At 41.8% G+C, this 13,744-nt stretch overlaps 1 protein-coding gene across 5 annotated transcripts in view; it reads left to right on the top strand.

Annotated features, from left to right (window-relative positions):
- LOC119967520 (kelch-like protein 29) overlaps nt 1-5,212 on the top strand; it is a 499,347-nt gene extending 494,135 nt beyond the window's left edge. For all 5 annotated transcript variants that reach the window (XM_038800186.1, XM_038800188.1, XM_038800191.1 and 2 more), the window contains one exon: nt 4,115-5,212. In XM_038800186.1, coding sequence (XP_038656114.1) covers nt 4,115-4,298 — 184 coding nt within the window. In that variant the 3' untranslated portion in view covers nt 4,299-5,212. The remainder of the gene's footprint in view (nt 1-4,114) is intronic.
- Nucleotides 5,213-13,744: the final 8,532 nt, after the last annotated feature.

Below are 13,744 nucleotides of genomic sequence, written 5' to 3' on the forward strand. Positions count from 1 at the left end.
CAGCAAGGGGCCCACTAGGCCCACAGACTTTTTATAAAACTCCACCAGGAACCCATCCGGCCCCGGCGCCTTCCCTGACTGCTTCTGCCCGATCCCCTTAACTAGCTCCTCCAGCTCAATCGGCGCCCCCAACCCCTCCACCTGCTCCTCCTGCACCTTCGGGAAAGATAGCCCGTCGAGAAAACTCTCCATTCCCCTCCTCTCCACCGTTGGCTCCGACCGGTACAGTTCCCCGTAAAAGTCCTTGAAGACCTCATTCACCCCTACCCCTTTCCGCACCACATTCCCACTCTTATCTCTCACTCCAGCAATTTCCCTAGCCGCATCCCGCTTGCGGAGCTGATGAGCCAGCATCCTACTCACCTTTTCACCATGTTCATACACTGCCCCTTGTGCCTTCCTCCACTGTGCCTCCGCCTTTCTAGTGGTCAACAAATCAAACTTAGCCTGTAGGCTGCGCCTCTCCCCCAACAATCCCTCCTCTGGTGCCTCCGCGTACCTCCTATCTACCTCCAGCATCTTCCCCACCAGTCTATCCCTCTCACTCCTCTCGCTCCTCTCCCTGTGTGCCCGGATGGATATCAGCTCCCGACGAATCACTGCCTTCAGGGCTTCCCAGACCATCCCCACCCAGACCTCCCCCGTATCATTCACCTCGAGGTACCCCTCAATACTTGCCCGGACCCTCCTGCACACCTCCTCCTCCGCCAACAACCCCACATCCAACCGCCACAACGGGCGCTGGTCCCGCACCTCCCCCATCTCCAACTCCATCCAATGCGGAGCGTGGTCGGAGATTGCAATGGCCGAATATTCGGCCTCCTCCACTCTCGGAATCAGTCCCCTACTCACCACGAAGAAGTCTATCCGAGAATAAACCTTATGTACATGGGAGAAGAAAGAGTACTCCCGTGCCCTCGGCCTCACAAACCTCCATGGGTCCACCCCTCCCATCAGGTCCATAAACTCCCTCAGCACCTTGGCCGCCGCCGGCCTCCTACCCGTCCTTGAACTGGACCGATCCAGTGAAGGATCCAACACCGTATTGAAGTCCCCCCCCATAATCAGACCTCCCGCCTCTAGATCCAGGACACGTCCCAGCATGCGCCTCATAAAGCCCGCATCATCCCAATTTGGGGCATACACCTTCTCTCCCCGTAGCTAACCCCTTACCATAACAAACCTACCGCCCTTATCCGCCACCACCTCAGATGCCTCAAACAACACATTTTTCCCGACCAGAATCGCCACTCCCCGGTTCTTCACATCCAACCCGGAGTGGAAAACCTGCCCCACCCACCCCTTCCTCAGACGGACCTGGTCTGCCACCTTCAGGTGGGTCTCCTGCATTGCCACATCTGCCTTTAGCCCCCTCAGATGAGCAAGTACCCTAGACCGCTTCACCGGCCCATTCAATCCTCTTGCATTCCAGGTTACCAACCGGATCAGAGGGCATCCCGCCCCTCTCCCCTGTTGACTAGCCATAGCCCGTCGACTGCTCGCCCCAGGCCAGCAGACCCCGTCCGACCCAGTCCCCACAGCGACAACACCTCACCTCTGACCCCCCCGGCCCACACCAGCTCCTTCCTGACCCTGCCAGCAGCAACCCGGTATTCCCCTTTCCCCCCCTCCCTCCCCCCCAGGCTAGGAACCCTCCTAGCCGCGAACCGTTCTCCATTGTACTTCCGTGGGTCAGCTAACTTATGCTGACCCCGGAAACTCCCGCCAAAAACCCGACCCCTCCCAAAGTGGGATCATCCCCCATCCTGTCACTCCTCCAGGCACCACTCCAGCGCGGGGAGGAACCAGTTAAGGCCCCGCCCCCGCCCCGTCATCATCCCACCCCCCAGCCCCGCAACGTGGGAAACCGGAGGAAAGCCCGCGCTTTCGCACTGCCCCACCACACCCTTCTGACGCAGCTCCCAAATACCAGCCCCACTCCATACCCCCAACCCTATACAGAATACAACAAACCCCCCAACCCCTCCCGCAAAATACAAAACCCATACAATGCCCCCCAACAAAAAACAGAACAACACCCCAATAAATAACCATATCAAAATTACAAAAGTACAGAAAAAACACAGCAACAGCAGAAACCAGCAATAAAGCATTACAACCGACCCCCCCAACCCCTAGTTCGAGTCCAGCTTCTCCGTCTGCACAAAGGCCCACGCCTCCTCCGGGGAATCAAAATAATAATGCTGCTCCAAATAAGTTACCCACAGGCGCGCAGGCTGCAACATTCCAAACTTTATTTTCTTCTTATAGAGCACCTCCTTCGTCCGATTAAACCCGGGTCGCCGCTTAGCCACCTCCGCACTCCAATCTTGGTAGATCCGTACTACCCCATTCTCCCAATTGCTGCTCTTCACCCTCTTGGCCCAGCGCAGCACACACTCCCGATCACTGAACCAGTGGAACCTCACCAGCACCGCACGCGGGGGTTCGTTCTTCTTAGGCCTCCTGGCCAGTACTCTGTGGGCTCCCTCCAGCTCCAGGGGCAGATGGAAACATCCTGCCCCCACTAGCGAGTTCAGCATCGTGGCCACGTAGGTTGTCAGATCCGACCCCTCCAGCCCCTCCGCAAGGCCCAAGATCCTCAGGTTCTTCCGCCTCATGCGGTGATCAATCTCCTCGAAGCGGTCTTGCCACTTCTTATGGAGTGCCTCGTGCCCCTCCACCTTACTCACGAGGACCACGGCCTCCTCTTCTCGTTCAGCGGCCTGCGCCTGCAACGCCTGGATGGCAGCACCCTGGGTCGTCTGAATCTCCGAAAGCTTTTTATTCGTTTCCTGCAGAGAGCTCAGCACCTCAGCCTTAAAATCTGCAAAACAGCGCAAGAGAACAGCTTGCTGCTCCTGCGCCCACAGCTTCCACTCCTCTGGTGCTCCGCCGGCCGCCATCTTGGAATCCTTCCCCCGTTTTTTCTGTGGAGCTGCTGCCGTTTTTTCCCCCTTTCCACTCCGAGTTCGAGTCATGAAATGCGGAGAAAGTCGATCACCACACCTTCTCCCATCAGGAGACGTCGAAAAAATTCCGTTTTGGGCTCTAAAAAGAGCCGAAAAGTCCGTTTGAATCGGCTTCCTACGTCATCGCCGCCACCAGAAGTCGTGGTCCTAAATATATTAAAGCACCATTTCAAAGAGAATATTTTTACCATGTATTTTACTTAATCATATAGCTGATTAGAATTTTCCTGTTACAGTGAAAGCCATCTATTATTTAAATTCTTTAATTGTAGTGGAAGTGAGATAAATATAAAATAAAGTTTGTAGTCACAAAATATATGTATTAATAGACAATTTTATCCTGTGGCATCGTTATTGCTCATATAGAACCTACACTATTTGCACAACTGTGTGAGCAGATGCATCACTTTTAGTTGGGAGGAACAGGTTAGAAAATTATGCTAATAATGTTTGTTTAAATACAGATAAAATTAAAAAACAGCTTCATATCAGCTTTAGTTATGCAACAACCCAACTCAAAGTCAAAGCCACTTCAATGCCACACAGAGGAATTGAGGTGCTTTATTAAAATTTTCGTTCATGACACAACAGAACATTTGGCAAATACTAGCACCAATTATCGTATATGATGACAGAATTAGCGACGCATTTTAAAAAGAGCTCTGCTTCAGGAGGAAGCAGTCTTGACATTTGAATACTGAATTCAGTACCATTTCTGGTTCACAACCAGAAAATGTCACCTTCCCTTCTCTGTATTAGAGAGCTGTTGAATCAGCATCGTCAATGCTACAAATTCCAACTGAGTTTTTTTTGGAACTTGTCTTTTCATTTCATCAAACTGCCTGTAGGTGCTTCTCACTCTCAATTTAGTGACATTTTTGTGCTTTGGATTTCAATAGAATGATCAGTCAAAAAAAAAATGTTTTCCAATGAAAATATATTCCATTCTTATAATTTTGCATTTACAATATTATAGAATAAGTCATGTATTGTGACAATAATTTTTTTTTAAGTATTCATGATATGCATATGCTGCAAGGGAGTTACTATATGCATGACAATTGAAAATGTATTCTTGTGCTTTGTGAATGACATGATGATGATTACTTGAATAGTTCACTCATATGGATTGTGTGTTACAGTGCGGTGGTACTGGATGGGAAAATCTATGCGACAGGAGGAATCGTCAGTAGTGAAGGACCTGCGCTGGGAAACATGGAAACATATGATCCCCACACAAACAATTGGACACTTCTGCAAAACATGCCTTGCCCAGTGTTCAGGCATGGGTGTGTAGTCATCAAAAAATACATTCAAAGTGGTTGACACTGTGACATGGGGATAGCAGTTCCCGAATTGTTTTATTCTGCTGTTGCAGTGCTTTAAAACAATGAACATGTTGCTCTTTACTGTCTACATTGAATGTAGATTCCATACTCACCATTAGGTGAAATAGGGCAAAAAATCCCTATGGATGTATTATAGTATAATGTATGGTACTTCTAGTAGTGCACAAGACCCGATACTTGTTTTAGATATTGGGCAATTCGGGTATGAATGCCTGCTTTATAACAATCATCAGTTTTGCTTTCAAACAGTTACCTTTATATTATTAAAGGCCATTTAGAAGAAAATCGGTTTGTAGAGTGTAAAGTCTACAGTACCAGAGTGTAACAGCATGTACACTATTCAGTAAAAGCAAGATTTAGTCCCGCAGAGCACAAGACATCCTAAACAATGTGGTGGAAAATCTCAAGCAATTCAATTTTACACTGGGACAACACCAACAGGAAGCTTGGATCGTCAATAGGTTTTGCATGTCTAAAATGTGCATTAGTGGAAAACTGCACTGGAAGTTATGCTATCAGAATACTTTTTTAAAAAGTAAATCATGTGCGAAGACTGTATTCTCTGATTATCTGAAGTATCAGCTGCAAGGCTAGTCAAAAAAATTGAAAATGCAAATGATTTTAAGAGGAAACTATTTGAAAGAAGAATTTTTAGATTCTCTTTGTTTTATTATCAGTGCCCCCATTGGTGGTGAATTTGAAAAACACCTACAGGTGTGCAATGCTGTTTTCTGAATTGTTTTTGAGAAGCAGTGAGATAAATGCCATGAGTTTTCTGAGGCTGTAGCTGTAATGTCTTACGTTGCAATCCGGATTGATTCTTTCCATGTTTATATCATAAATGATATAGATCAAACTTGCTGCACTAATAATAAACATACATAGATCTAGTATTTGTTTCTCTAATCCCTTTTACAGCAGCCTATGTAAAAGCTCTATTTAGCCAAAGGATACTTTTATCCATCTGGCATATTTCATTTTAGATTATTGCATAAAGCACCTGGTCAATCTATACCCATTTTATTTAAAAATGCTAAATATAAACAAGGTAGAATCTTCTAATCTCAAGGCTTTTTTAAATAAAAGTAGTAAAATGTTATCCTGGTGAAATAACTCTCCATACTATTTTACACTGAAGTGTCACTATGTGACGAAGTTGCTTCTTATATGTAGTATACCGGGAACAGTAGCATAATGGGTTATGTTACTCGAGTTGTAATTCCGAGGACTGGATTAATGATCTGGAGATAAGAATTAAAATCTTACTATGACAGCAAGGGTATTCAAATTCAGTTAATTGAATACATTTGGAATATTAAAATAAATGCTAGTATCAGTAAGGATGACTCAGATCATTGTAAAACCCCATCTGATTCACTAATGTAGTTTAGGGAAGGAAATTTGCCGTCCTTGCTAGTCTTGCTAGCCTACATGTGAAACCAGACTGACAGCAATGTGGGGAGGGAAGGAAAAAAGCTGTTGAATGAATGTTTACTTCTGGTATTCATGGCTTAACAGCAGCTCATAGCAGTAACAGATAATCTATATTGGCTCTACATCTATGGCAGAGTAGTGGATAGATACAATACTATGATCGTGGATAAATACATCAGTGTTTACATCTCCTGTACCGATAGATTTCCTGTACAAATCTAGTGCGATGCTCGTACCAATTTCAGCTTTAAGTATGTACTGTATGAATATGATTTATATATTCACATATTAGGTAGTATCCTGAGTTTCAACCCTCTGAATATGTATTCAATATACCATGTACAATAGTTCAATATATAGGCACAATTTTTCATTAGCAATGAGTCTTTTTTTGTAAACTTCTAATATTGAAATATATATAATATATATATATGTAAGGTAGAACTACAGCAGTTTATGGACCAAAATACTTCTGTACAGTATTTTCTGATAAAGGTGTAATCTTATTTAATAAATTATTCGGGCATTTTCAACCGTAGGTTGCAATGGGCCTATGTCTAAAGAAGCTTTCCCACTTGATTTCAAGTAAAGCACATACTCAAACTGAAATTTAAATCAATTAAGCAGACGGATCAGATAAAGACAAAAAACTAAAATGGAGCAGCTAATCTTACTTGGACTTAACTAATGTCTTCTGACAGATTTTCTCATCACTGCATTACAAGTTTTTTTCCTTGTATATCTGCCACACACTGCAAGAGTATATTCCGGGGCTTTATTAATATTTGGGTAAACCATAGGGTCAGCATGTTGGCATGAAGCTACAAATAGCTGGTATCACATATCGCAAATCTCCAGTTACATTCGAACAAAGTCCACGTATCTCCTTCACCAACCTAGCCAAGATGGAAGCCAAAGCTGGTTTTTCTAGCCTCAATGCACCCCTCTCTGCTACCATAGGTGCTGAAACTAAATTCAGTTGACACTGCCATTCACAAAAACAATATGAAATGACAGAAAGCTAATAGACACTTAAGATTGCAGCCTTACGACATTTATTCAGCATGTTGCTTACATCTTTTAAAATTTGACTTGAAAATAATCCATTAAGCATTGTTTGAAAAAACACTTCCAAATTCAGCCATGGTTTTTAAATTTATATTCTTCTTTCCTCAGTCTTTTTCTTTTCTCTTTTACTCCTGTTCTGTTATTAACTATTTTATTTCCCTTTTTGTCCCTCTTTTCCTTCCTGGGATCCATCACTTTAACAATCAGTCACACAAAATAATTCTTGAACCATATCTCCATTTACTGGGAAAAGGAGTTCCATACAATCAAGTAAAAGAAGCAAAACATGCACAATAACTGTTTGGGACATGAGGAAACATCTACCATGCTGCTGCTATGATGCTCGAATAACAATCACTGTTGAATCTTCACCAGTCTCCAACTCTCATGCTTTGTGAGAGAAAAAGTTTTGTTTCAAGAGGCAGTCAAGTACAAATGAGTTTTCTTTGATGTATCATCCTTAACTTCTCCAACATGTTCATTACTTTTCCACATGAATCTGCATAGCTTTCTGACATGTGCGTGTTCCTGGCTCAGTGCATACCACCTCAGGTCTGTGCCTTCATCCTTCACAGACCAGTGCAGATTAGGTAAAATAGTTTTGTTGTTGGTTTCTGAAGTTTGGTCAGCCAATTGAAAAGCCAAGCTATTTGCGGTGGGCTTTATTGAGGCACCAACTAAACATCGGGCGGCACAGTGGTTAGCACTGCTGCCTCACAATTCCAGGGACCCTGGTTTGATTCTGGCCTTGGGTGATGGACTGTGTGGAGTTTGCAGACCGTCCCCTTGTCTGTATGTTTTTTTTACCCCCACAGTCCAAAGATATTCAGATTGGGTGGATTGGCCATGATCAATTTCCGAAGTTATGGGCTAAGGGTGGGGGAGTAGGCTTAGGCAGAGTGCTCTTTCGGAGGGTTAGTGCAGACTTGATGGGCCGAATGGCCTCCTGCACTGCAGGGATTTAATGGGTGGTTTCCTCTGGTCAGGTACTTAAAACTCTCAATAGAAGTAGGATTCATTAGATTTAAACTAGTGACCGAAGGTTTGATTAGATTTAAAATAGTGACTTTGAACTTTTGTTTTCTGTGTCAGTTTTCATTGGTGCCTATGGCATTGACATTAACCAGTACCAGGCACCAAATTACCAGAAAATATTGTGCTTAGGCCAAGAGTATTGTTACCATGCAAAAACAAGCATAGGTTTTTTTTAACATTTATGACAAGGGCAGTAACCCAGCCTTATGCTCTCTGGTTAACTATGGAAGAGTAAATGATGCAGGCAGAAATATTGCATAAGCATACAAAAGGTGAGGAGACAAACTGTAATTTCACATTGTCAGCTGGGCTATATTTATGCCTTCCATACATGCCTTTCAATACAGACTTAGAACAAATTCAGTGCCTCCATATATTCAAACTTGCCAAAAACAGAAAAGCTGTTAAACAGCTTAAAACAAAAGTGGCCAACTGAAAAAATGAGCCCATGTCCAGCCCAGAGTCACTACTTCAGCATCGGAATAAGTGAAATACCTTATTATTACATTGGATGTCAAGATTTTTGAGGGGCCTTTTTTTTAAGTGAAGACTGAAAGCCAATGTAGTCATATGTAAAAAGCAAAATGCAAAACGCTGCAGATGCTGGAAGTCAAAAAAAATAATTAAATGTTGAAAATGTGCAGGTTAGTCTAAGGAGAGAACAGACAAATTTATATTTTGAGTGTAGATCCTTTTTCAAGATGGAAGTATCCAAACCCAATCTGCAATTTTTCTGTTTTGCTCCATAGATGCTGACTGAACCTGCTGTGTGTTCCCAGCAATTTCTGGTTTTCACCGCAAAGAGCCCACATGGGCCCCTCTGTAACTGGTGCAGTAAAACAGGCAGCTTTTATTTAAATACTGAATAAATCGATACTCTCACCATTGTCAGGGAGTTTCACGCACCATAGAGTGATACTATGTGCAGCTGCCACTCTTCAGTATTATTCTTGAGCCAAACTATTTTAGCCAAGGGCGGTCAAAGCAGCACAGTGATCAGGTACAGCAGTTCTAGCTGCCATTATTACCCTCATGCCCTACAGTAGTAAAGTGGCACTAAGATCATGTCATTGATGAGAACTTCCAGGACAATGCCAGGACAGGACTTGAAGTTCCATGCTCACGGTCCTATGCAGCAGACCTGGGGGAGATCATTGCATGGATTTAGTTACTGCGTGTGAGAATTGTTCAGTTTCATTGACTGATTAGTCCGCCTGTTACTTGCTCTCTTGCTGAGTAGCACAGATTCCCGGTAAAAAGCACAACATTCAAAATTATGTCAGAAAAGAGGGGGCCATTCCAGAGCATAATACACCTCTGTGGGCAGCTTTTTATGAGGTCAGAGACAAGCACCATTCCTTCACAATTGAACTCAAAACTCAAGACAATAACTTATTGCATTTGGTGCAGGGGAGTCGGAATTCAGTGTTTTATAAGTTTTAAACTTCATTTGGAATTGTGGTACACAGCCAATAAACTGAATTCATAATCTGAAATCAATTGAATTGAAGTTATCTTTCTAACGACCAATACTAAAATTTGGGAGAACTGGCCCACAAGAGAGATGCTTAAAAGGTTTCTTCTGCACATTCACAATGATGCCACGTGCAAAAAAGATGCCCAGTACAAGGCCTTGTGCAACAGGGCCTTGCAACAAAAAGTTGGCTGCTCGTAGAAAATACAAACAGTTGGCAAAGATTTGCTTCCATAATTGGGTTACCCAAATAACACCAACACAAATAATGTACAAAATGCAGTGGTCCATTTGCATTCCGTGATGCTCGCAATAATAAAAAAAAGTTCTCCTCTCAACTTGCCAACTTTACCTCCGGTTCACAAACATATCTATAATGGATGGTTACCTTTGTGCTCCAATGGCAAACTCATGGTTGAGGACTCCATGACATCAAACACCATTGAGAACTCACCATCAGCAGAAAATGCTAAGTTGGCTACAAAGATCCTTTTATACCACGAGGTGACTAGTATCAAAATATTGTTGCCAGTAGCAAGCTCTATGAACATCAGTGTCAGAGTATAGCCAATGCCTGCGGTAGCACATTTCCCCTCAGGAGGAATTCCTCGACTCAGATACTAGTATCATTCAAGGTAATATTACTGAATGAATGTCAGTGCCAGTTGGTAACAGATTCTCCAAACCAAGTCCTCAGGTATAGCAAAAAGAAAATAATATATTGTCTTCATTCATCTAGATCTCATTCCTTGGAGATGAAGCAGGTCCCTTAAACAAAATACCTTTAAATGGTTATTCATAATACCCCTGTTTCTATTCATGAACAAAATGTAAAAGGTTATTGGCCTGGATTTTTCCATCTGTGGCAAAGGAACAGTACTCATCACTACTGACTTCAATAAAAGCTGCCTACAAAATATTAGCAGGCTCTCGGGTTCATAATTCTACTTTTCTGATGTTGTTTTGAATGTTTTGCCTTCTATGTATGATATCTGTACTGCCCAACAACATGGGAAGAAACAGACAGACTGATCAGTCAATAAGATTGAATAATCCTCACAGACAGTAAAGCAGGAAATAAAAATCACAATTTATTGTCTAATAAAGTAAATAAAGATTCCGACATATACAGCATTAAATGTAAAAATAAATACATGAATACAAACATCTGCAATCTTTAGATGTGTTTCTGAAGGTGTAGGATTTGTATGAGTGGGTGATCAGCAGTAAAATGATTTAGTACATCATTAAAAACTCAACTATTCCTCATTGAGCAAGACTTAACTTTCTTGATACTTCTTAAAGTGAAAATTTGTCAATAGTTGATGTTCACAACAAATCTGCAATTTCTAAATGATTCCATCTGCAAAGACTGCAACAGCACACCCTGTGGAGGATCAGGGTGGAGCTGACAGCAGCTAACAGTTTAACTTTAAATTGGACATGTTCAGATGCCAGAAAGGTATGTCACTTTTACACAAAAATTACGGCAACACTGACAGCTTCCAGTTAATACCCCTGGACATTTTGGGCCATCATATCATGTAGAAAGATATTGATTTCCTTGGCACAAAAGTCAAAGGCAAATGATTGATTGGGATCATGTGCACCTTTGCATCATCTTGCTTGGAAGAACTCTTTTTGATATTTGGGAATGCTCCCATAGTTTGCAGAACATGAAAGATAAATAAGCCACTTCATCCTTCAAATTATATGCATCCCGTCTCTCACACAAACATTCATTCTACCAGGCTAGCCACAAGCACAGTTATGTGTATGGGGGGGGGGGGGTCTGGAGTGATTAGATTCAATTTAGTTTCAGATGGAAATGAATTGGTCCAAGATTTACACAAAAGAATAGACGTGCTGCACTGACCATTTGAAAAGTCACAGCATTGTCAACTGTGTAGTTTCCATGCAATTTAAGGAACTTGGGCTATAATATCTCAGTGCTTGAAAAAAAATGTTATTCAAAAGAATTAAGATTGTACTACTTGCTGATTAATTTTTCCATAAAAACTGTTCCTGGTTCAGAAAGAATACTAGTTCTGGGGAAGAAAAGAAAATGCATTCCTAAGAAATCTAATTTACCACTAAACTGGCATTCTCACGCAGAGACACCACACGAAGATAGTTATGGAATTGGAAACCAATTCTACCTTGTGCGGCAGAACCTCTTCTGGAATTGGTACACTTAACCAGGCAATATAAATAGAGCTTTAATCTCCATCTGCAGATTCCATATCTGACTTGAGATTGCTTGCTTGTTGATACTGTTAGCCAAAAATTAGAAGGGTTTCATTCCCCTCGGAATCCTGTCTCACTTTGATAAGAACAAATTCATTTGAAAGAAACTCAAAGATCAAACAGAAAATGCCATGAGAACCAACTACTTTGACATATTACTCAATATCAATTTTAATAGTTTGTTTTCAAAACAGAAAATGCCTTGCTTCCTTCTTGCCCATTTGACATTTGTGCAGAAATGGTGCTGAGCTACATGTCCGAAATCGCACAATATTGGAATGTATTCAAGTAAATCCTTTAAAAGTATTTTTTGCTCAGACAATGCTGGAGAAAACATATTAAAAATATCTTTCAAAGCTAACATTTCATTTATCTCTCAGGACACACCTATGGTTAAGGAGATATTTCAAGTACCAAACTGCATTTCAGGAAGGGTTTATTTTGGAGTAAAGCATACAAACGATGCAGATTTCACAAATTAATTTATTATATTTTCATTGGGGCTAGATAACCTTGAAATGCCCAGTCTTTGTATTCCCCTGTTTTATATATAAAGTGTCAAGTTTAATTTTGGTACAAGGGTTACTTACACCTGTAAAGACTTAAACCCAACGCTCTTTATACCATCTAAGTAACTCTACTAAACAGGGTAAATTTGAAGTCCAGGCATTCTCCAAAACCCTATTGTCCCAAGAATTTCAGTATGATCAGCGTCACAATAATTTTAATGGTTTCATTAGAAACAATCCACTATGTTCCCCAGAGTGAGAGAATCAACTACATATGGGCAGAAGTGTGTGCTATTAAGAAATGTCCCTCCTTTGACCTAAAATATGTAATGGCTTACCATTTGCTGAGAAAAAGCACAATGATGCAAAATTAACTTGGGGGAGTGACAGAAGTATATCTATAATGTTTTTTTCTTTGATTGCAGTATTAACATAAATAGAAGAATGTTTTAGAAAATAATGTCTGTAGAGTACAATTTTTTTGCATTTAAGTAGAGATGACTATTAAATTATATCATACGATACATCATTTTTGTATGCAATAAAGTGAAATATTCATTTAGAAATTGTGTTTGAGTTTTCTATAACATTTCACAGCACTTGGTACAGTTGTACCATTTAAAACACTGTATTTAAATAACACCATTAAGATAGAATAACATCTCAAGATGCATCACAGATATCAAATCAGACAAAAATAGATGTTCATAGATCATAGAATTTACAGTGCAAAAGGAGGCCATTCGGCTCATTGAGTCTGCACCGGCCTTTGGAAAGAGCACCCTACTTAAGCCCACACCTCCATCCTATCCCCGTAATCCCACCTAACCTTTTTGGACAGCAAGGACAATTTAGCATGACCAATTCACCTAACCCGCACATCTTTGGACTGTGGGAGGAAACTGGAGAACCCGGAGAAAACCCACGCAGACAGGAGGATGAAGTGCAAACTCCACACAGTCACCCCGAGGCTGGAATTGAACCTGGGTTTCTGGAGCTGTGAGGCAGCAGTGCTAACTGCAGATACATCCAACCAATCATTAGCATGCAAAGGAAATCCATACAATGTTGTTTGTAAAAGACTTCTACAATGAGTCACTTAGCTTGACTATGGCAGTGGTATGGTACAGTCTATATAATAATAATAGCTTATTTGTCACAAGTAGGCTTCAATGAAGTTACTGTGAAAAGCCCCTAGTCACCGCATTCCGGCGCCTGTTCAGGGAGGCCGATACAGGAATTGAACCTGCACTGATGGCATTGTTCTGCATTAGAAGCCAGTTGTTTAGCCCACTGTGCTAAACCAGCCCCTATATGTATATAAGCAGATATGTATATATATTATACACACATAGAGAGAGAAAGATAGATAGTTGGGCAGTCTCCCTCCTTGTGATTGCTTGATGGGACTCTCTGGTACCATCTCTAGAATGGTGGCAATTCATGAGGAATGAAGAAAAGGGAGAGATATTGAGCAATTATTTTGTGCCTGTCATCACAGGGGAAGACATAGATTGCAGACTAGAAATAGTGGGTCAAAGGGGATAATAAGAGTGAGGAGCCTAAGGTAATTACTACCAACAGGAAAAAAGCATTTACAAAACTTAAGGTGCTAAAATTGACAAATCCTAGGACCCGATGGCCTATATCCTAGGG

The sequence above is a fragment of the Scyliorhinus canicula genome, chromosome 6 (assembly GCF_902713615.1).
Source record: "Scyliorhinus canicula chromosome 6, sScyCan1.1, whole genome shotgun sequence".
Lineage (NCBI taxonomy): Eukaryota > Metazoa > Chordata > Chondrichthyes > Carcharhiniformes > Scyliorhinidae > Scyliorhinus > Scyliorhinus canicula.